The sequence below is a fragment of the Cnephaeus nilssonii genome (assembly GCF_951640355.1).
Source record: "Cnephaeus nilssonii genome assembly, chromosome: 19".
Taxonomy (NCBI): domain Eukaryota; kingdom Metazoa; phylum Chordata; class Mammalia; order Chiroptera; family Vespertilionidae; genus Cnephaeus; species Cnephaeus nilssonii.
In genome coordinates, this window is record NC_137090.1 from 9,507,738 (window position 1) to 9,528,704 (window position 20,967).

Here is a 20,967-nt window from a genome sequence, read left to right on the forward strand (position 1 = left end):
AGTCCATCGAAGCCACAGCCATGGTCGGCAGGGCCCTACCCAGGGCCACTCCTTGTCCCCCAAAGACCCCGATCTCCTTGCCTCTGTATTTACCCAGCACAGTAACCTTGTCCTCCGCCCCCCACCATCCCACCGCTTCGCCGCTGCTCACGTTCAGTCATGCAGCCGCACCTTCTGCTTGGGCCACGCAGCACCCCTCCCCACACTGCCCCCCATGCCTCTCTCCTCCTGCCTCCGTTCTCCGGACCTTAGCCCTCGGCTTCTGCCCCCCACCATCCCCGCCTTCCGCTGCTGCTCACGGCCGCAGCCGAGCAGCCGCCTATGCTGCGGAGCCCGCCCGGCCCGGAGGCTGTCCTCTGCCTGCCTCGCCCTGGCCCTTTCCCTGATGCGCGCCTCCATCCCCGCCCACCCCGGTCCATCGGTCCATCTGCCTCCGACAGCTACAGAACCTCGAGTCGCTGCGCGCGCTGCTGAAGGGCACGGAGGCGGAGCTGAGCATGCGCGTGTCGGAGGCGGCGCGGCGGCACGAGGACCCGCTGCAGCGACAGCGCACCCTGGTGGAGGAGGAGCGGCTGCGCTACCTCAACGACGAGGAGCTCATCACCCAGCAGCTGAAGTGAGGCTGGGCCTGGCGCTGGAGGGAGGGCGGGGGGGCGAGGCCGGCCGGGGCGGCGCGCAGCCTGCTTTGTGCCGGGGCGCTGCGCCCTTCCTTCTGAATCACGGATGACGTTGGTCTGTTCTGAAGTCTGCTCTCCTTCTCCTGCGTGGCCTGATTTCTCTGTGACCCACAAACCTTTGGCCATCTGGCGCCATTCCTGAGTTCTTTTTTTTCTGGCTTGGTGCCTGCTTTTGCTATGGTCTTTCTCCCTAATGGTCCACAGTCTGGATACCCCGTGGCCTGCAGCCTTGCTTTCACGTGGCCAGCTGCCTGATTTCGCTCCGCCGTCTGTCTGCTTTCATTCTGGCCTGTGGCATGTGAACTGACCCTCCAGCAGAGGATCCAGGTGGAGGAGCAGGTGTTGCTAGCTTGGTCAGCTTGGTGCTGACCAGCTACAGTTGCCAGCATCCCAATTCCCTAATCTCGGAGGCCAGGGATAGCCAAGGGCAGTGGTCGGCAAACTGCGGCTCGCGAGCCGCGGTTTGCCGCTCTGTTGACTAATGAGTTTCCCGACCACTGAACTAGACTCTCGATTCCAATAATTACAGGCTGTTGTTGTTCCTTGTGATTAAGCCCCTATCCCAGTGGTCGGCAAACTCATTAGTCAACAGAGCGGCAAACCGCGGCTCGTGAGCCGCATGTGGCTTGCGAGCCGCAGTTTGCCGACCACTGGCCAAGGGAAAATCCTCTTCCCCTCCTAGTATAACTCTGGCTTTTCCAGAAGGAATGAGGAACAGAGAACACCCCACCCCCAAGTGCTTAGATGTGGAAGAGTTAACAGAAGACAGTCTTTGAACCAAATTTAGCAAATAGCTGTCTGGCCAAGATTCGATTGTCTGGCACCGGTGAAGGAAGAAGCTACCTTTCTCTGTCGGTCCACTGTGTGAGCACCCCACCCCATGCAGCCTTCCCTTGTCAGAGACAGCGGCCCTGCTCTGGCCTCCTTCATGATGGCACAGGGCACAAGGGGACCTGAGGTCCTGCCCCAGCACCGAGAGGCTGTGTGATCGGGGCAGTTCCCGCCCTTCTCTGTGCGGTGGCTTCCTCATCGGTGCCAAGTGTTAAGGTTTTTGCAGTTCTTTCCAGAGGGGGCATGGGTTCAACTGGACAGTGACTCAGGGAGCTGGGAGACGCTGCTCAGAGGAGCCCAGCGTCCTCACCAAGTCGTATTTGATTGCACCTCTTGCAAGGGGCTCCTGAGAAGTCCCCTGCTCCTCAGCCTTGGGCCCACACAGCCTGGTGGCACGTATGCAAAGATTCCCACGCCCTTGTAGCTGGGATGACATGAGGGGTCACCCCACTTGGAAACGAGCTGGCTGCAGCCACCCATCACTCCAGGTGTGAGAGCTTGGTGACAACTCAGGTGCCATCTCCAAGGTGACTGGGCAGCTGCCCAACCCAGAGAATTCTATGACCTGACTTTTCTGTTCTCTCCGTGCCCTTTTCACTCACCACATAGGAGCTGGGTTGGAATTAAAAAAAAACACCCAACTTTATTGAGACATTAAAGGAAAATCAAAGGAAGTGAAAAAGCACAGAGGCAGAAGAAAGGAAAGGGTGGATTTAAGCCTTTGTCACATGAGTTGTCTGGTCCTCAGCTTCCTGGGGCCCTCGGCTCTCCCGGAACACAGACTCACTACCTCCCGCCCTGTTAGCAAACCTGTTACACTGCTCACGTGCGAGAGCTTGGGGGATGATAGATTGCTTCTGGCAGGTTTCTCCACCCACTTGGAAGGGGGTTCCTGCCTTTTTGGGGTGGTGCCTGGCTGAGCTGCACACCAGGCCTGCAGGGGCTCCAGCTTGGCCAGGAGGGCCCTCCCTGCCCAGCTCCCGGAGCCTCCCCAGGCATGAGGTGGGCCAGGCCCCTCCATACCCCTGTACACTTGCTCTTGCTGGGCTTCCCTCTGCGCCTTCTTCTTGCCCTGGCCTCTTGCAGGGAGTTAAGGCCAATACGATGCTTCATCCAGTGTGGGAGTGAGATGCAGTGGAACCCAGTGGTTGAAGTCAGACACGAGTAGGTTCTGCTTTGCCACAAAATAGCTGTAAGATAAGTTACTTAATCTCCCAGAGCATCTTTTTCATAAAAATGCCAAAGCCAGTAGTATCCGTTGAGGTGGCTAATTGATTAGTGAGGGTAGCTGCTATAACAAATCCTATAATGGTTCAAAAGTAATAGACATGTCTATTCTATTTCTCCTGGAACAGTATTGGGTGGGTTAGTGGGATGGCCTTCCCTCATGTAGTCATTCCGGGACCTGGGCTGATGGAGGTTTCGCCATCTTCAATATGTGCCTTCCAAGATCACCCACAGGGTCATTGCCTTTCAGCCAATGTAAAGGGGAAAAGGGGCGGGGGAGCTTACATGGGAGGTTCCTGTGGGCCACGCCTGGAAACAGCATGTACCCCTGTCACTCATATGCCACTGGCTAAACCTCAGTCTGTGGCCACTTCCGACTGCCAGGACAGCTAGGAAATGTAGTCTGGTGTCTAAGCTGTTTGTCTATGTGTAGACTGGACAGAATGATGGGTCCCACTCACAGGATTTGTTGTGAGAATGAAATAAGGCAGCAATTTCCAACCGGTGTGCTGCAAGAATTTTTAAAACATGCAATACCTGAGTATTTAGTCAGGGGCACGGACTTACTTTTGTTTTGTTTTGTTTTGTTGTGTTGTTAATCCTCACCTGAGGATATTTTTTCCATTGATTTTTAGAGAGAGTGGAAGGGAGGGAGAGAGGGAGGGAGGGAGAAAGAGAAATACTGATGTGAGAGAGACACATTGATTGGTTGCCTCCCACACATGCCTTGACCAGGAATCGAACGCTAGACTCTTCAGTGCGAGGGCTGACTTCTTTTCCCTTAGATTGTCAAATAAAAAAAAAAAACCGACAACAGCCAACACAAAAACAGCCATCCGGTGTGAATGGATCAAAATTATATCTATTTTTTGTCAGATCAGCAAAATGATTTATTTGTTGGTGTGCCACAGAATTTCAGTCACTGGTTTATGTGTGCCATGAGATGAAAAAGGCTAAACCTCACTGCAATCAGGCAATGAAAGGGAAGGCTGCGTGTGGCCCCGGGCACGTAAGAAGTGCTTAGGACATGCTAGCGCTTTCCCTGGCAGTGCTGAGTCACAGGAATTCATCCCGGGCTCCAGCGCGGTCTGTCTGGTACCCACGAGTGGGATGAAGATGTAGAAGGCATGCTGATAAGATTTGCTGATGACAGAGCTTTGAGGGCGAGCAAATCTGCTGGATGGTAGGACTGAGATTCAGAAGTTGTTTCCACTTGGATGGTGGAGCTGACATCCCACAGATGGGATTTGGCAGGGATGCATGTCAAGTCCCGCATGTGGGTCAGGGATGTCAGCGACTCGAGCACAGAATTGAGGTGACCTACCTGGGCAGCAGTTCTTTCTTTCTTGTTCCTTTTTTTCTTTTTTTAAGTCCTTTTTGCAGATCCCACTGAGATCAACAGTTCTTTCTTTCACTTAATCATTCAGTCCACAATTATTTATTAGAAAGCTATTCTGCTCCAGGCACCCTGCCAGGTGCTGGGCATCAGCTACGACTCTAGAAGGCATGGCTCTGCCTGTCTGGCGCTGCAGTCCAGCCAACAGGAGCCCCAGAGGCTGGGGCAGGGCAGGATACAGACCCCCAACCTCAAGTGTAAGGAGTAGAGGACAGGTTCCCATTGAGACCTGAGAACAAGTGTATTAGTCACATGTATATGTGTATGTGCACACATGTCTGTGGGCGTGTGTGTGTGTGTGTGGTTGAATGGAGTATTCTAAAAAGAGGAAATGGCATTAAAAAAGCCCAGAGATCACTTCTCAGCCTTTTGGCTAAGATCAAGTGTAGTATCTGTTCTTATCAGTTCAATATCTGATACGTCTTCTATCCAAGGACAGTATATTGAATGGATTTTTGGAGCGGGGAGATGGAATAGGAGCTTGCTCCGTCCACTCCACGCATCAACTCGGTATTGCAGTACCTCCGGGAACGGTACACACACACACACACACAAAGCTCAGAGGGGGCAGCACATACAAGGACCTCGGAGAAATTCTGGACGGTTCTAAACAGAAGCAAGAGAGAGGAGAACAGCCCTGACCGGTTTGCCTCAGTGGATAGAGCATCAGCCTGCGGAATGAAGGGTCCCAGGTTCGATTCCGGTCAAGGGCACATGCCTGGGTTTCAGGCTTGATCCCCATTGGGGGACGTGCAGGAGGTGGCCAGTCAATGATTCTCTCTCATCATTGATGTTTCTATCTCTCCTTCCTTCTCCCTTCCTCTCTGAAATCAATAAAGATATATTTTAAAAAAAGAGAGAGAGAGAGAGACGAGAACAAGAGATGTGGCTGAAAGGAAAAGAAGCGCAGTCCCCAGGGCCTGACCCCTTGCCACCCCTTTCCCGGCTGCATTAGCTGATTGAATGGTTACCATGGCCCCAGGAGGAAGGAACTCTACCACCCCCATATTTTGGATGCGGAGGCTGAGGCCTGGAGAGAGTAGGGAGGTTGTCCAAGATCTCGCCGCGGGGATGGGCAGAGCTGGGATTGGGATTTGGGTCTGTCTGACTCTGGAGCCAAATTTTCAACTACTACCCTCATGCCCTTCTTGACCGCCTTGGAGAGTTTGGATTTCAGCCTCAGCACCATGGGATCCATCTAAGGTTCAACACTGGGGGAGGTGGCTTGGTCTGATTTACATTTTAAAGAGATGATGGGGTTTGAAACGACACAAGCTCAGCATAAGCCCATTGAAAATCAAAAGAAGTTTTGTCCTCAAAGAAAGAGGCTGAGCGCCTGGATCATTTGAGAAAAGGTAGGTGGACATGGCAGTGCCACCTTGCAGGAAAAGAGACCCCTCGGGGCACGTGTAGCTGCCTCTCGCTCTCTGAAAGGCTGCCAAGTTCTCTGCTGCTTCCTTGGCAGGGTGAGAATGGAAGGATGCACGGGATAGGGAGGGAGAGTTGAGCTGATGTGGCTCAAGACCAGAACTTCACAAGGAGAGGCAGGGGCCCTGTGAGGGGGCTCTTCTGAAGTCTCATCTCTGAGGTTTGGCATTTCCGATGTCACTGGGGCGTGTGGCCTGGTGGATGGCTTTTCATTTCGATCTGCCTGGTGGCCTGGTTGCTTTCCAGCTGCCCAATCTCAGGGGGCTGGGCCGGGGCCAGAGGGGCTGAGCGGGTCTCTCTGTGGCTGCAGTGACCTGGAGAAGTCGGTGGAGAAGATCCAGAGGGATGTCTCCCACAACCACCGGCTGGTGCCGGGGCCCGAGCTGGAGGAGAAGGCGCTGGTGCTGAAACAGCTCGGGGAGACACTGACCGAGCTCAAGGGTGAGCCTGGGGGCCGGTGAAGGTGGCACGTGGTCCAGGTGGGCGTCCGTGCTGCACCCCCTCAGTCCCTCCCCCCTGCCCCCCCGCCTAAGCACTGCCCTTTCTGCTGCCCTTTCCCCCCCTCCTCTGAGCTGCTCCCCGCTCGGCTCACTCCTCCCCGTGCCCTCAGCTCACTTCCCAGGCCTACAGAGCAAGATGCGGGTCGTGCTGCGTGTGGAGGTGGAGGCCGTGAAGTTCCTGAAGGAGGAGCCCCAGCGCCTGGATGGGCTGCTCAAGCGCTGCCGCGGGGTCACAGACATGCTGGCCCAGATCCGAAGGTCACTCTACCCCTGGCCTCTCACCTCTGACCTCTGACTTCCCACGGGGGCACACACTGGGCCCAGATTGATGGATCAGCCTGACCCCTGATCCGGACTCCCCTTTTAAAGGCCATTGATGTCCAACTGGGGCTATACCCCAACTCTGACTCGTTAGAGGCTTGTCTGTCCCTAATGCTGGATGCAGGCACTCCTCCCCAGGCCCTTGCCTCTGTCCTGCAAGACCCCAGAGCCCTTCCTACACCCCGCCTCCCTCAGGCCAGGCTTCCCTTCCACGGGCCCACCCCCCTGCTGGTCTCACAGCTGCTTCTAACTCTTCCAACCCCAGGCAAGTGGACGAGGGTGTGTGGCCACCCCCCAACAACCTCCTGAGTCAGTCCCCTAAGAAGGTGACAGCCGAGACTGACTTCAACAAGAGCTTGGACTTTGAAATGCCACCCCCCAGCCCTCCGCTAAACCTCCATGAGCTGAGTGGGCCAGCGGAGGGAGCCCCTTCTACCCCCAAGGGGGGCAACCCCACCAAAGGCCTGGACGCCCTTGGCAAGAGAAGCGTGGACAAGGCTGTGTCTGTTGAGGTACTGGGCCCGGGATAGGGGGCCCGCTTGGTTTACACGTTTTTCCCACCATCCTAGGTTGGAAGGGCCGACGTGGCATGGGTAATTTTTCCTGGTGAAGGAGGAAGTCTGAGAAGCATATTAAGGATGACATTCAGCCTACTAGTCAGAAAAACATATTATAAAGCCATAATTAAAGCAGTGTGATATTAGCATAAGAATAGACTATGTGATCAATGAAACAAAAGAGAATGTCCCGAAACAGGTCTAAGTATATCCAGAGAGTAGTCTATAAAGAAGGTAGCATTCCAGACTCATGGAGAAAGCTTGTAAAATATTCAAGGAGACGTTCTCGGGTCTCCGGGGGCTGGGCCAAGTGTGGGGCTTCCTTTCCCATTCCTCGCATGTGTGCCTGGGGGAAGGGGCTGAGGGCCCAAAGGCCCAGGAGCGGGGCAGCCACTGTAGCCCTGACTCTTGCCCCCTCCCCTTAAGGCTGCGGAGCGGGACTGGGAGGAGAAGCGGGCGGCCCTCACCCAGTACAGCGCCAAGGACATCAACCGGCTGCTGGAGGAGACGCAGGCCGAGCTGCTGAAGGCCATCCCTGACCTGGACTGTGCGAGCAAGGCCCACCCCGGCCCCGCCCCGACCCCTGACCACAAGCCCCCCAAGGCCCCCCACGGCCAGAAGGCAGCCCCCCGCACGGAACCCAGCGGAAGGAGGGGCTCAGGTACGGGGGAAGGTAGGGGTGGGTGAGGAGCCCAGAGAAGGGAAGCCCCCTCTTCAGAAGCCCTCGGGCTGATGGGGGAAGCGCGGGGGAGTGAGAATCCTTGTGATCAGGCTGTTGGAGAAGGGGGTGCTGGGACGTCAGCAGCCTGACCCTCAGCCGCTGAAGGGAGGCGCAGAGTCTGGGTTAGAGCTGGACCCGTCCGGGCTTCCCCCATTGCCCTGACTGCTGCTGCTGAGGGGACCACGCAGGGAGGAGGAGCAAGCCCAGGCAGAGAGTCCTCCGCCTGTACCTCTGACCCAGCACGTGCCCTGAGCCAGGCTGTGCTGGCATAGGGTGCATCGCTGATCGATACAGACATGGTTTCTGTGAGCTCACAGGGGAGGCACAAATCTGAACCAGAAAGGGCGATCATCATTCATTCATTTATTCATGCCTGCCACACACATCTTTGCCAAGCACCTACTGTGCGCTAGGTGCTGGGAATAAGGAATAAGACACTGCTTGCTTTTAAGGAGCTTAAAGTTTAGTGGGGGACGGATACTAACATATATGTTTATCAAGCACTTACCACGTGACAAGAACCGGCCCAGACGCTTCCTGCATATTAATTCTTACAATTTTGTAACGACCCCAGCGGTTATCCCCATCCTGCCGATGAGGGCACTCAGCTCCGTGTGGTCCTGTCCTCTGCCCCAGGCCGGTGTGTAAAGCAGAAGCAGGATGTGGCGCTAAGTGCGCTGGTGGAGGGGAGCTGTGGTGTTGAGCAGCCCCAGGGAGCCCTGGGAGGGCAGGGAGGGCTCCCCATGGGCGGAGTCTTGAAAACAAGGAGGTGCTTCCCTGGCCAGGGAGCGCGGGCACCTTAGGGAGAGGAAACGGCATGTGCCCAAGCCTGGAGGGCCCAGCGGGGTCCAGGCAAGGGAGTGGCGAGCTGAGGCTGAACGATTGGCCCGTGCAGAGGGTGCTGGGCCAAGGAGGTCGGGTGCGGCTTTGGGTAATGGGGAGCCACGGAGGAGCCAGGGCAGAGGAATGTCAGGTGTGAGTGGCTTTTCTGCACGTTGCCCTGGAAACAGTCCCCGCCACCAGAAAAGTGAGGGGGAGAGCCCGGTGAGCAGGACCAGGCTCTTGCCGTAGGTATTGTTCTCTCTGGATGGACAAAGGACACAGAGCCAGACCAGGGCAGGGCTGCGGGGCGGGTGGGAAAGAGGTGAAGAACCTGACATCACCTGAGAATCTGCCCAACTCTGGCTTCTGGTCCAGCGGCTCTGGGTGGGGCCTGAGCTTCTGCATTTCTAACGAGCTCCCAGATGCTCTGCTGTTGAGTCTGGAGGGATGAGGAGTGACGGGGCCTGGGGCGGGATTGCAGGGGGAGGTGAGAGAGGAGGAGGAGGAGGGGCCTGTGTCCTTTCCCCTCCTGCTTGGGGGAGGAAGCCAGGTCTCTCCCCTGGGAGTCAGATGTGGCACGGGCCCCCTGACCTCCAGCCCCTTGGCTGCTGCAGATGAGCTGACGGTGCCCCGGTATCGCACGGAGAAGCCCTCCAAGTCACCCCCGCCTCCCCCTCCCCGCCGGAGCTTCCCCTCCTCCCACGGCCTGACCACCACGCGCACCGGAGAGGTGGTGGTCACCAGCAAGAAGGACTCGACTTTCATCAAGGTACCACCCCACCTGGGGCAGGGGATGAGGGGGTTGAGTTGGGGGGATGCCTGCAGTGACCTCCAGAGATCCTCCCGGCGGTCCCCTCTCTCAGAGGAAGTGGGAGGGAAGAAGAAGCTGGCCAATGGGGACTCCACGTCGGGCTTGGGCTTCCCCCAGGGGAAGGGGCCACCCTGGGAGGACGAGGAGCCAGGGCAGGTGGTGGGAGATGGTCTAGAGCCCCTGGAGCCTAGGAGGTGAGCTGATGCTGGAGGCGGGCAGAGCCTGGTCTTGACGGGGCCTGGGCCTTGCAGAAGGCGGAGTCCGAGGAGCTGGAGGTGCAGAAACCCCAAGTGAAGCTGCGCCGGACCGTGTCCGAGGTGGCCCGCCCGGCCTCCACCCCGCCCATCATGGCCTCTGCCATCAAGGACGAGGACGACGAGGACCGCATCATCGCGGAGCTGGAGGTGCGTCAGACCCGCTCCCTTTCCCTGCCAAGCTGACCCCGGGTGAGGTGGCTGGACGAGGACAGGGGTCGGACTCTCGGGCTGCCCGCTGGGTGCTGGCCTGTTCGGGACCCCAAGAAGTTGCCTCGATTTTTCTCTCCATTGTAAAGTGTGTGTGTGTGTGTGTGTGTGTGTGTGTGTGTGTGTGTGTGTGTTGGGGGGGGGGGGAAGGGGGTCCTAAAGTCTCTCCTTGCAGGTTTGGGTTTTTTAAAATTATTTTTATATTTTTTTATTGATTTCAGAGAGAGGAAAGGAGAGGGAGAGAGATAGAAACATCAATGATGAGAGAGAATCATGGATCAGCTGCCTCCTGCACACCCTCTACTGGGGATTGAGCCTCAAACCTGGGCTTGTGCCCTGACCAGGAATCGAACTGTGACCTCCTGGTTCATGGGTCAACACTCTACCACTGAGCCACACTGGCCGGGCGAGGTTTTTGATTTCAGTCTTTGTGGACCACCCCCGACTGCCCTGAGATCGCCCTGTGCTCTGAGACCCCCACCCTTGAATGTTCTTCGAACATTTAATGCCCTTATGCCCAAGTCACTCAGACTCAGTGTTCCCAGCCCCCTCCCTGAGTGGCCAGAGACCCTGGACGCCCAGGGCTTCTGGAGGCGAGACACATGGGAGGGCAGAGTGACCAGTGACTGTTGTGAGGGGTCAAGGAGTGGAGCTGGGATCCCAGTGCCGGCCCAGGCCCCCCTTCCTGTGGTGCCTGAGCCCTAGGCCAGCACCTCCACTGTGCTCCCTGTGCGCCTCCTCCAAACGTTCCCCCACTTTCTGCTCCCCAGGTGTTTGAGAGAAGCTCAGTGGCTTCCCTCCCCCCCACGCCCTGCCGCCAGCCGATCCCTACCTTGCTGCCCCCCCAGGACTCAGGGCCCCCCGGGGGCTCAGCCCCAGGCCCCACATGGAAGGTAACAGGCTGCCCCCACCTCTCACGGCGCTCCTCTGCCTGGGCCTCCACAGCTTCCTCTCTGCACCTGTCACGCTAACCTGCTAAGATGCCAGTCACATCCCTGGTCCCCACCACTGCCACAGCCTCACCCACCTGGACCCCCCTCCCCCCTCCAAGGACCGGTGCACAGCCCTTCCTTCCATCCCTGGACTCCAGCAGCCTGGCAGCCGGTGGCCTCTTGGGTCTGCCTTTTCCTACAGGCTTCATTCGGGCCGGCCCATGGTGGTCTGGGCATTTTGTCCCAATCTGCGGCCTGGGTTGAGGTCTGGCCTGCAGCCTGGGTTTTGTCTCGGTCCAAGATGGGAGTTTGGACCTTGTTCACTAGATGACTTTAAGTCCAACTCAAAACCTGACTCTGTCCCGAGCCCTTGTCTAAGTCTCCGCCATGCCCCCTCCCCTGCTGCCTCCTGTCCCCCTACTCTGCTGCCCGTGCCCGGCGGGGGCTTCATTTCTCCCACAAGAGGTCTGGTGCCTGGAGTGGTTCAAGGCCCTCTCAGGCCTATGGCCCCATCTTGCCCTCTTGGTCAGGGAGCTTGGAATGGAAGAAACCCACACCCTTCCTTGGCTGCTGGCTCCGTATCTTTCAGCATTTGGGAAGTTCTTCTTTCTCTCTAACTCCAGTCCTTGCTGCTGTCCCGCTGCACTTACTTCCTTTTTGCTCTTTCTTGGGAACCTGGGGGTGGACTTGCTGTCTGCACCCATGGGGGACTGTGCCTCGGGAGGGCAACCTGGAGGGTGGACTGGGATTCTCCCTCTGCTCGTCACTCCAGGGCAGAAGGGCCTCCGCGCTGGGCGGGCAGCCTCCAGTGCACACAGGCTCGCCGCCTCGTCTGGCTCCCTTGGCCCACAGTGGGCTCCATGCTGGCCACCACCTGATTTCTGGCCTGGCTTGAGGCCTGGTGGTGCTTTGTCTCCCTGGCCAGGGGGAGCAGACAGGCACCAGATGGGTGGACAGTGCTGTCTGCTGGGTACAGGATGGACACAGAGGCGTCCGAGGAGCCGTCTGGGGATGAGCAGTATGGAAGGGCTGCCCCCAGAGGGCTGTGCCTTCGGCACCCAGCCCCTGCTCCTTTCTGGCTCGGAGCCAATCCGGAAGGGGCCCAGTGGGCAAAGCCCTCCGAGGGCCTTTGGGGCCTGGCTCACCCTCTGCATCCCGAGGCACCATCGGGCAGTGGAGCCGGGCAGGCCTGGGTCACCCTCTCTGCCTTCCCAGTCTGCACCCCCATCTTCAGGTAAGCAGGTGGCAGGGCTGGTGGGAGGGAACCCTGCTGCCCCCCGCCCCCAAATGTTCCCTGTGGCTCCTATTAGTGGAAAGAGCACTGGACTTGGAGCCAGACTACCTGGGTTCAAATCCTGGCGCTGCCACTAACTAGCTGTGGGTAAATGACCTTGAGTGAGTCACATGACCCTCCCCACCCTTGGTTTCTACATTGTGAAGCAGATGAGAGCCATGTGGTGGGTTACAGCAGGGATTAAAGGCGAAGGCGTACGTGACAGAGCCTGGCACAAAACTGGCGCTCAGAATTAGACCAGGGCTCACTCAGTTTGGGGGGGGGGGTGTCTCTGTGGCCCCTCCAAAGCCAAAGCGAGGGGTGTTCACACAGAAGCAGGTGCTCTAGCTTAGCCCGAGCCTGTGGGCAGCAGAGGGGCTTGGTCCAGCCCAGCTCCCCCTGCCCGCCTCGTGGCGGCGAAACCCTTGGAGGAAGTTCTGAAAGTTGGGGGTGGAGGGACCAGGAGTCCCTGGCCTGTGATGAGGATGAGAGCCCAATCCTCTGAGGCCAGAGGCCAACATCTGGTCTTCACCCACCCAGGCTGCTGGTCTCTGTCATTCAGTTCAATCCAACCAATAGCTGGTGTTGATCAAGCACTCGCAGGGTGCCAGGCCCTGTGCTGAGCCATGTCCCTGTGAGCTCACTGACTCCGCCCGCCCCTCCTAGTGCCGTCCCGTGGCACAGGTGGGCAAGCTCAGGGGAGTGCCTGGGAGAGCGGCTCCCAGGACTCAGCATGGGCAGGGAGTCAGCTTGTGTCTGTACTCCTAGGTAAACTGACATCTCTGCCAGAAAGTGGGAGGCTGGCAGTGCGGTGGAAAGAGGCCTGATTTCTAGTCCCGGCTTTGCCTCTAATTGCTAGTTAACTCGGGCCCCTCCCCTGCCTCAGTTTCCCCCTCTATGGAAGAAAGGGGCTGGGCTTACCCATCCTCTAACCCCCCCCCCCCTTCCCAGCTCCGGTGGTTTGGTTTGCAGGGATCATATTCTCCCTCATCTTTCTTCTCCCCCCAGGCGGCCCTGGATGCCAGGGCCTTGTGCATCCCCCGGATCATCTTGACGGAGTGTGCCCCCAACCCTCCCTCCCCACCAGAGGCCAGGCTTGAGGAACCCGGTCCCAGAAGGACCCCCACCCCGAGACCCCGGACCCTGGTTGGCAGTGGGAGGGCCCCGCCGGAGGTGGTGGCCGAGGCTTCCGGGCCCAGCAGCAGCCTGAGGCCCGAGAAGGCAGGGACACCCCTGAGGAGACCGGGACCAGGGGGCTACCGTGCAGAAGAGGGAGGAGCCAGGGCCCCCTGTTCTCGGGGACCAGCCCCAGTCAGAACTCCAGAGCCCTCCACTGCTGAGACGCACCCAGAGGAGACCCCCAAGGACTCTGGACACGATGCCCAACCTGGCAGCGGGCAGGGTAAGGGCCAGCCTGGTGCTGGCCTCGGCTGCACGGAGCGGGGTGCCGCCGCCCAGCGGATGGACAGCCTGGAAGAGACGTTCCGGGAGCTGGAAGCCACGCTGAGCCAGATGGGCACCGCCCCCTCCGAGAGGCCCCCTGGCAGCCTCCCACCCCTGCCCCCCAGGCCCAAGGTGGCTGCCTCCTCCCCTGTTCTCCTCTCCTGCCTCAATGCTCCAGTCTCTCCATCTTCAGAGCTGGAGGGAGTTGGGGGCTGCAGGAGCACCCACACGGCCCCCTTCTCCCACTGGCCTTCTCTCAGCTCCTGCCACCCTCCTGGGAGCCTGGCGCCGCCGGGCAGGGCTTGCAGGCTGGGCCCGAGGAGGCTGGGAAGCTGGCCTCCCCAGGGACCAGCCCATCCAGGCCTGGCAGGGACCAGGGCCTCTCCTCTGCTCTGTATCTGTAAACCCACAAATAAAGCGCTCGCCCTCTTTTCCATCCCCCCTCCCCCCCCCTCCTGTGTGACTCTTTCTGTCTCTGTCGTTCTCTGCCTGCACCTGTGGACTCCCAGAGCCCTTCTGGGCAGGCCTGGCACCTCGAGTGGTTCAAGGGGGCTGGACTGGTCCATCTCTAGGGAGACTGCACCCCCATCCTCCCATTGGGGGGAGATGTGGACTTGGGGCTGTCACTCCTGCTCTGTTTGCCATTATAAAGACCCCCCCACGCCCCCATCTCAGGCCTGCTCTCCTGGGCTCAGGATGGGGCCCCTTGCTGGGAGTGGGGGTGTTACTATGGACTCTCATGTTAGAAGCAGCTCCCCCAGGGCGTGCCAGCTGCCTCTGGGCTATCCAAGGAAACCACCAAAGCGTTCTCACTGGGGAGCAGAGTGGTTAGGGACCTAGCGGGTACCCCTGTCACCTCTCCTCAGGGAGGCCTTAGACCTGGCCTCAGAGAGTGGCCCTGAGTCCTGGGCAGGGGTGTGGAGCCAGGAGGGGTCTCCAGGGCCCATTGAAGAGGTCCTAGCCCCAGAGACCCCGCCCAGTGCCTGGGGCTCCTATTTCCACCCCCCCCCCCCCCGCCCCCAACCTGACCCTGCTCTTCTTCCTGCAGAGTGGCGGAGGCAGCGTGCCGCCCATGAAGGTGGTGACTCCAGGGGCCTCTAGGCTGAAGGCAGCCCAGGCCCAGGCAGGCAGCCCCGACAAAGGCAAGCATGGCAAGCAGAGGGCCGAGTACATGAGGATCCAGGCCCAGCAGCAGGTAAGGTGGGCACCACGGGGACAGGACCTCGGCCCCGGCCAGTCCCCGCCCCGCCCCCGCAGTGCCGTGTGCTGGCCACCTCCTGCCATTGTCCCTGTGGTCACCTTCCCGCCCGATGCCCAGCAGCCCCTTGAGCCATCTCCTCTCTCCTCTCCCTAATCCCAGGGCTCTGGGTCTGGGTTAGAAGTTGGGCTCGCAGCCAGGCCCCTCCCCCCGCGCCGGCCCTCACACAGGGCCAGAGAGAGCCCCCTCCCCAGCTGCTTCCGCAGGAGGGGGAGCGAGTAGACTCCTGTCCCCACCAGCCCCAAGGATGGGGTCCTTCTAAGACCTGGCCTGCCCTGGGGTGTGGGAGGGGGACTTAAATGCCCCTTAATCTTCTGCCCCTCCCCTCTTCCCCACTGCCTTCTCTCCACTCTCAGTCCCACCTGCTCTGTGGGACCCCACCCCCCAAATCTCATTTCAGCCTCCCTCTTAGCTCCCAGGCCGTCTCCCAGCTGAGGGAGAAACCAGCTTGCACCTGCGGCTCAGTCTGGTGCTTGGGTTTCAGTGTGTTCCCGTGGACATCGGATGGGGAGGGGCGGAAGGAGAGAGACTTCACCCCCAGATGGGAAGGAGCGGCAGGGGTGTTTCACCCTCCTTCAGATTTGGTTCGCAGCCGTGGGGTGTAGAGTTGACCTCACCGTGGCTGTTTCTGCCCTGTGGTGCCCGGGTGGCTGGCTCAGAGGTGCAGGGGGGCCCCTGGGCCAGCTGGTTTGGTTCCGTGACTGTTTCTCAGCAGGTCCCGGATGCCAGGCCTGTTCTGGGTGTTGGGGTTGTGAAACGTCCAGATGCTGCGACATAAACAAGGTTCTCGGCTCAGAGGCAGGAGGTTAGAAATGGGTGGGTCCAGCTGCCTCCTTTACAGCTGAGGGGACAGCTCAGAGATGGAAAGGGACTCACAGGGGTGCAGAGCAAGGTGGATTAGAGCCAGGACTGGCACCCAGGAACCCCAAAGTCATTCCCACCTCACAGCCGGGAAATGGGGGTTCGGAGATGGTACAGTAGTGCCCGATGCTACAGAGAAACCAGAGACACAATCGAGAAGAACCCCTTGGATGTTGTGCTCAAGACCCAGGGATGGCATGGCGGCCAGATTCCCGGGGTTGCAAGGACCCGGGTCTTAGTGCCCCTGTGAATCTGTGGACAGCCCCTCCTCTCCGAGGGCTGGGAACCCTGAGCCCCCACTGTGTCCCTCAGGCGGCTCAGATGAATGGACTGTAATGAAGGGACCACCCAGAGGGTTGAGGGGAAGCACAGGGATGTTGAGGTACCCAGGGACTAGTGAAAGCAGAAAGCTGGACCTCCCTGGGCGGGGGCGGGGGAGGCAGAAGGCATAGAGTTTAGGGAGCCCAGTGAGACTAGGCAGGGAGGGCAGGGCTGCCGCCTGCAACATGACCCCAAGGAGGGAGGTAGTGGAGAAGAAACTTCACCCCTTCTCTCTCCATCCTGCCATAACCCAACCAGAAGCTAGTCAGCAAAGTGGGGTCGAGGGGTCGGGGGGGGAGAGGTCAGCCAACCAGGGCACAGAGCAGGGCAGGACTTGAATGGGGGGAAGGGTGGAGAGACAGATAGAAAATAGTCATTTCAGCCTCCTAGGTACAGCCTTCTGTGTACCTAGTTTATGTATCACATTTAATCCTCATAACTTTATATCTTAAAGCAGTGTGCCTAATCTGCTTTGTCACTGCTAATCCCTGTAGGGACTCAGTAAATATTTGTTGGGTAGGTGAATGAATGAATGGATGAATGGATGGATGGATGGATGGATGAATTTGCCACGTATCAGGCCCAATCCAGGTGGAAACAGACAGAGCAGACTTGAAATGTTAAAATATCACAGTAACCACAGCTCCCACGTGTTGTGTCCTTAACCACAGCTCCCACGTGTTGTGTCCTTAGTACAGACACGGCCTGGTGCTCTGTGTGGCAGCATCTCGCGTGACCTGATGCTGTAGGGACCGTTTTCCCTGCTCTGCAGGTGAGCACGTGCAAGCCCTGGGAGACCTGCTTAGGGTCACTCGTGAGGAGCTGGCAGAGCTGGGATGTGGGCCCGGGTTTGCCTGCCTTCGTGCTGGAGTCTCCTGCCTTGTCAGGGAGCATAAGCTGTGGGTCTCAGGGAGCGCTGGCGAGATGGCACCAGGGACCTGGGTACCGTTGACTGGAGCATTGGGGAGCAGCTCTGGGCCCCGGGTATCAGTTGGAATGCTTTTAGCGGCAAGTCACGGGAAGTCCAATTCTAAACGGCTTAAACGGTCAGGAAGGTATTCTGTAACAACGCAGAAGTCTGGAGGCAGGGAGGACCCAGGGCTGGGGAATTCAGCAGTTCAAGGAGGTCAGGAAGCGGGTTTCTTTTCTATTTTGGTCCTGTTAGCCCATCATTCTGCCCTTCCCCCAACAGCTGCCTTCGTTCCAGGGGTCCTAGGCACACAGATCTTAGGGGCAGGAGAATCTTTCCCAGAAGCCCCCGTCTGATCTCCCCTCTCGCCTCTTTGCCCTGCCTACCTCCGCCACTGGCAAGGAGAAGGGATTGCTTGAAATTGCCATATATTTCTCAGGATCCACCCACCTTGGGCTTCGAGAAGCCCCATCTCTCCTGACGGCCTCGTGCCTGGTTCAGGCAAATAGCAAGGAAGAAGGGCTTGTGGGCAGCGGGTAGGTGGCACTGGGGATGGTCCTGGAGGAAGTGCCAGCAGGCAGAGGAGGGGCGCAGGGCTCAGCCTACTGGTTCCAGTCTCCCCCGACAGAAAGCCCAACACCTGGGAGGTGTCTGCCCTGCCACACAGGGGACAACGCTCCGCTCCTCCGGGCATAACTGGGAGCAACAGGGAAGGACTGGCTGGGGGAATGCAGGCGGCAGGAACCTTCAGAGACAGCAGCTGTGTCACCTGAGAGTTCTGAGCAGCATGGGGCGAGGTCACGGGCACAGCTGGGCATGCTCCCTCGGCTTCAGGAAGTGGGTTGTGGCTGTTGCTGCAGCCAGTCTCCTGAGAGGGACTATGGCCTGAGAGCTTGACCGAACCAAGGCTCACAGAGCAGCTGTAAGAGGTCTCCCTGAGGAAGAGGTGGGCAGGGGGTGGGGCAGGGGGTGGGGGCATCCCACCCATGTGAGTCTGCCAAGGGCCGATGTTTGGAGGCCGTGCACCGTGCACTGGCTGTGAGTGAGGGCCCGGCGCGGGGGTGGGGGTGAGGGGGTGAATGCAGGAGCCAGGTAGAGGCCCAAGCGGGAAGGCAGGTGTTTTAAAGACCAAAGCTCAGAATAGACATAGGTGGAGGCTTTTGACAAGTGCTAAAGGGAAGGAACAGAGAAAAGCTTTTAACTAGAGATGAGTTGAGAACAAAGAGGACAGCCAGGAGGGAATCAAACAGCTGGCCCGGGACTTGGCGAGATGTGAAGAGACAGAGACGCAGGAGACACGGGAGAAAGAACTTTAAATAGGAAAGGGGGGAGGGGCGGGGCCGGACCGGAGGAGCCCAGGGTAAGTGCCATCAAGGGGCTATGCCTGGCACCTGGCTCTTGGCAAAGGCCTGAGTGACCGGAAGGATCCTGTGCCCGGAGCCCTTTGCGTGAGGAATGGGCGGCCACAGTAGAGGAGGGGGCGGAAGACCCAAAGGGGGACCGTGCCTTGAGTGGGGGGACATGTCGACTGCAGCCTGCAGTGTGGTGAGCAAACCCCAGATGAATCACGCGCTGGGGGGGGGGGGGGGGGCAGAAATGATCACCAGCAGCAAGGGCGGGCTCGCTGTCAGCAGTCAGGCTGCCTGCCCATCTCATTTCCCTTCCAGGCTGCTGGGGGCTCGGGGCTCGGTCTGGCTCTCCCGGGCAAGGCCTCTGAGAGAGCTGACCCGGCAGCTGGCTGCCGCTGTAGGTCGTGGGAAACAGACTGACCCTGCGCAGACCTCACCGGCGGGAGGTCTCTGGCCATGGGCCACGGCTGTTTCCAGTCCTCCTCCTTTCTGTCTTCTTTATCAACACGTAGGCTGTCAGGCTAGTAGCTAAGCAAGGCCAGGAGGGACAGGAGGAAACCCGGCCGGCGTAGCCCTCACCCAGTGGCCCTCAGTGCCGGGTGCAGCAGGTTCAGTTGGGGCACCTGCCTAATATGCAGGCCCCGGAGCCCACACCAGAGGGGGGTTCTGGAGCCGGCCCGGGACTCTGCATTTGCCCCACATCCTCCCCTGGAGGTGGAGGCGATGCAGATGGCTCTGGAATAGCTGCTGGGAGTTCTGGAGGTGGGACGGGATGGGGCTGTTTCTAACGATCAGAGCTGACTGGTGAGTGCGGGACACGTTCCCCGGGAGTGAGCCCCCTTCCTCAAGGCCCAGCTCCAAGCCGGGGAAGCGGTTGTACAGGAAGCAGCTGGGAGTGAGGCTCAATGCAGCGAGTGCCTTGTCCTCCCGGGTCGGGAGGTTCTTTAGCGAAGTGTTTCCGGGGGAGGACAAGCTCACTCCTCAGGTGCCACCCCAAGACCTTCTGCTTAGAATCAGCCTCCTGCTGAGGCCGGAAGGGGCCCTGGCGGGGCTGCCGGCCCTCTGAGACTGAGAGCCCACCTGCTCCCTCCCTGCTCCCTCCGAGGGCATGCACCCTGTGGCCGCTAACATTTCATTTCTCCTTCCTCCCTCCCCTGTCCTCCTCCCCACCCCATCTCCCCGTCTGCTGGCCCTGGTGCCATCTCCCCTGTGCTTTTCTGGTCTCTGTCCCACCTTCTCTCTTTCCTCTCAGTAACCTCGGACCTGTATTCCCACCCCAGTTCCCAGGACCTTTGGTCCAACTCTGTGCCCCCTTCTGCCCTGCTGTGCCCCCCTGCCCCGCCCTGTCTCAAAGGGACCACTCTCTTCAGATGGTTTCTTCCTTCTGCAGTTACTTTTCTCTCGGATAGGTGGAGGTTTTTCCTATTTTAAAGCTTCAGCTGGGGGCCAGCATGCAGGCTCTCCCTTCCTCTCTCTGACCCCTGACCCCTGTTTGTGTTCCAGGCCACTAAACCATCTAAAGAGATGAGCGGGTCGAATGAGACCTCAAGCCCAGTCTCAGAAAAGCCCTCGGCTTCCAGAACCTCTATCCCCGTATTGACTTCGTTTGGGGCAAGGAATTCTTCCATCTCCTTTTAGAAGCCCCCTCGCACCTCCACCCCAGCTCGCCCCCCTCCCTGACCCTGACATTGATCTCCCTGCTCTCCCCTTCATCTCCACCCCATCCCCTCTCCATCCTCAGACCCTGGGGCGGGCTGCCCCGGGGTGGCCCTCCTCGCTTCTCTCTCCCCACCCCCTGCTGGTGTTTTTGGTTTTTTAAACGATTCACTTTTAATTATCGTTCTTTTTTTAAAATAAAAAGCAAAACAGTAAAACGAAGAACCAAAACACACCACCTTCCTTTGACTTCCTGTTCTAAAACGGCCCACTTCCTGTCATCTTCCCTCCCTTTTCTCTTTGTCCACTCTTCTGTCCAAGTCCATCCTGAAGTTCCTGTACCTTCCCCATCCTTTCCCCCCTCCTCCCCCCTCCCCCCAACTTCCTAAGAGCACTCCAAACAAACTCTGAGCCACGGAGACTTGGAGCAGCAAGATGCCCGCTCTCCCTCCTCCGGACGCTGGACATCGGACCAGGCCGTGCCAGGCTGGGAGATGGACGCAGGCAGACCCTGGCCCTGGAGGCGCCCACCTGTCCCAGCTCCGCGCGGGACTGGACTCTGAACGCGGCTGGTTCTTTGCTCCCTGGTGGGCCTAGAGTCAAGACTTTGGGGCTGGAGGGGCCTCGGAGTGTGAGGGGCCTCAGGGTGGGTGTGGGGTACGTGGGGCCGTTGAATCTGTGTCCTTGGAGAGGACTTGGCTTCCTGGGACTCCCTTCCCGCGATGAGGGGCCACCGGGCCTGCACCAAGGGGAGGAAGAGCCCCTTTGGACTCTTGGCTGTGGACGGTGGGGTGAGCAGACAGCCTGACCCTGGGGACACTGCCTTGGGAGCAGGCAGCCCAGCGGAGGGGTGTTTGGTACTTTTAGTTTCCTAATTTAGCACTTTAAATGACATTAACTTATTTCAGGGGGCGGGGCGGGCCGGGATGAAGGGCCTGGATAATGAGATGTTGAGGCCTGGAGGGTGGGAAGGGTCTGGCTGTGAGGGAAATGGGGGGAATACAGAGGAGGCTGATGGGAGCAGTGAGGATGGCTCTGACCCCAGGGGTAGGGTGACTTGACCTTCAACCAGCCTCTTTGAGATCTGAGGGTTTCCAGGGAAGGGAGAAGACGTGGTCTTCCAATGGGGAGCCGGTGACCACCGGTGAGATCCTTGAGGGTCCCTGCGGCCAGGCCCCCACCTGCGGACGCCTGCCTGGCTTTTGGCCA

At 59.0% G+C, this 20,967-nt stretch overlaps 1 protein-coding gene across 2 annotated transcripts in view; it reads left to right on the top strand.

Moving 5' to 3' along the window:
* The window catches only part of SRCIN1 (SRC kinase signaling inhibitor 1), a gene marked incomplete at its 5' end in the record, with an annotated part of 63,608 nt that extends 43,624 nt beyond the window's left edge, over positions 1-19,984 (top strand). For both annotated transcript variants that reach the window (XM_079798143.1, XM_079798144.1), the window contains 9 exons: positions 441-616; positions 5,870-6,000; positions 6,170-6,317; positions 6,646-6,892; positions 7,364-7,598; positions 9,095-9,249; positions 9,543-9,695; positions 14,452-14,598; positions 19,606-19,984. In XM_079798143.1, coding sequence (XP_079654269.1) covers positions 441-616; positions 5,870-6,000; positions 6,170-6,317; positions 6,646-6,892; positions 7,364-7,598; positions 9,095-9,249; positions 9,543-9,695; positions 14,452-14,598; positions 19,606-19,740 — 1,527 coding nt within the window. In that variant the 3' untranslated portion in view covers positions 19,741-19,984. The remainder of the gene's footprint in view (positions 1-440; positions 617-5,869; positions 6,001-6,169; positions 6,318-6,645; positions 6,893-7,363; positions 7,599-9,094; positions 9,250-9,542; positions 9,696-14,451; positions 14,599-19,605) is intronic.
* Between the last annotated feature and the right edge of the window lie 983 nt (positions 19,985-20,967).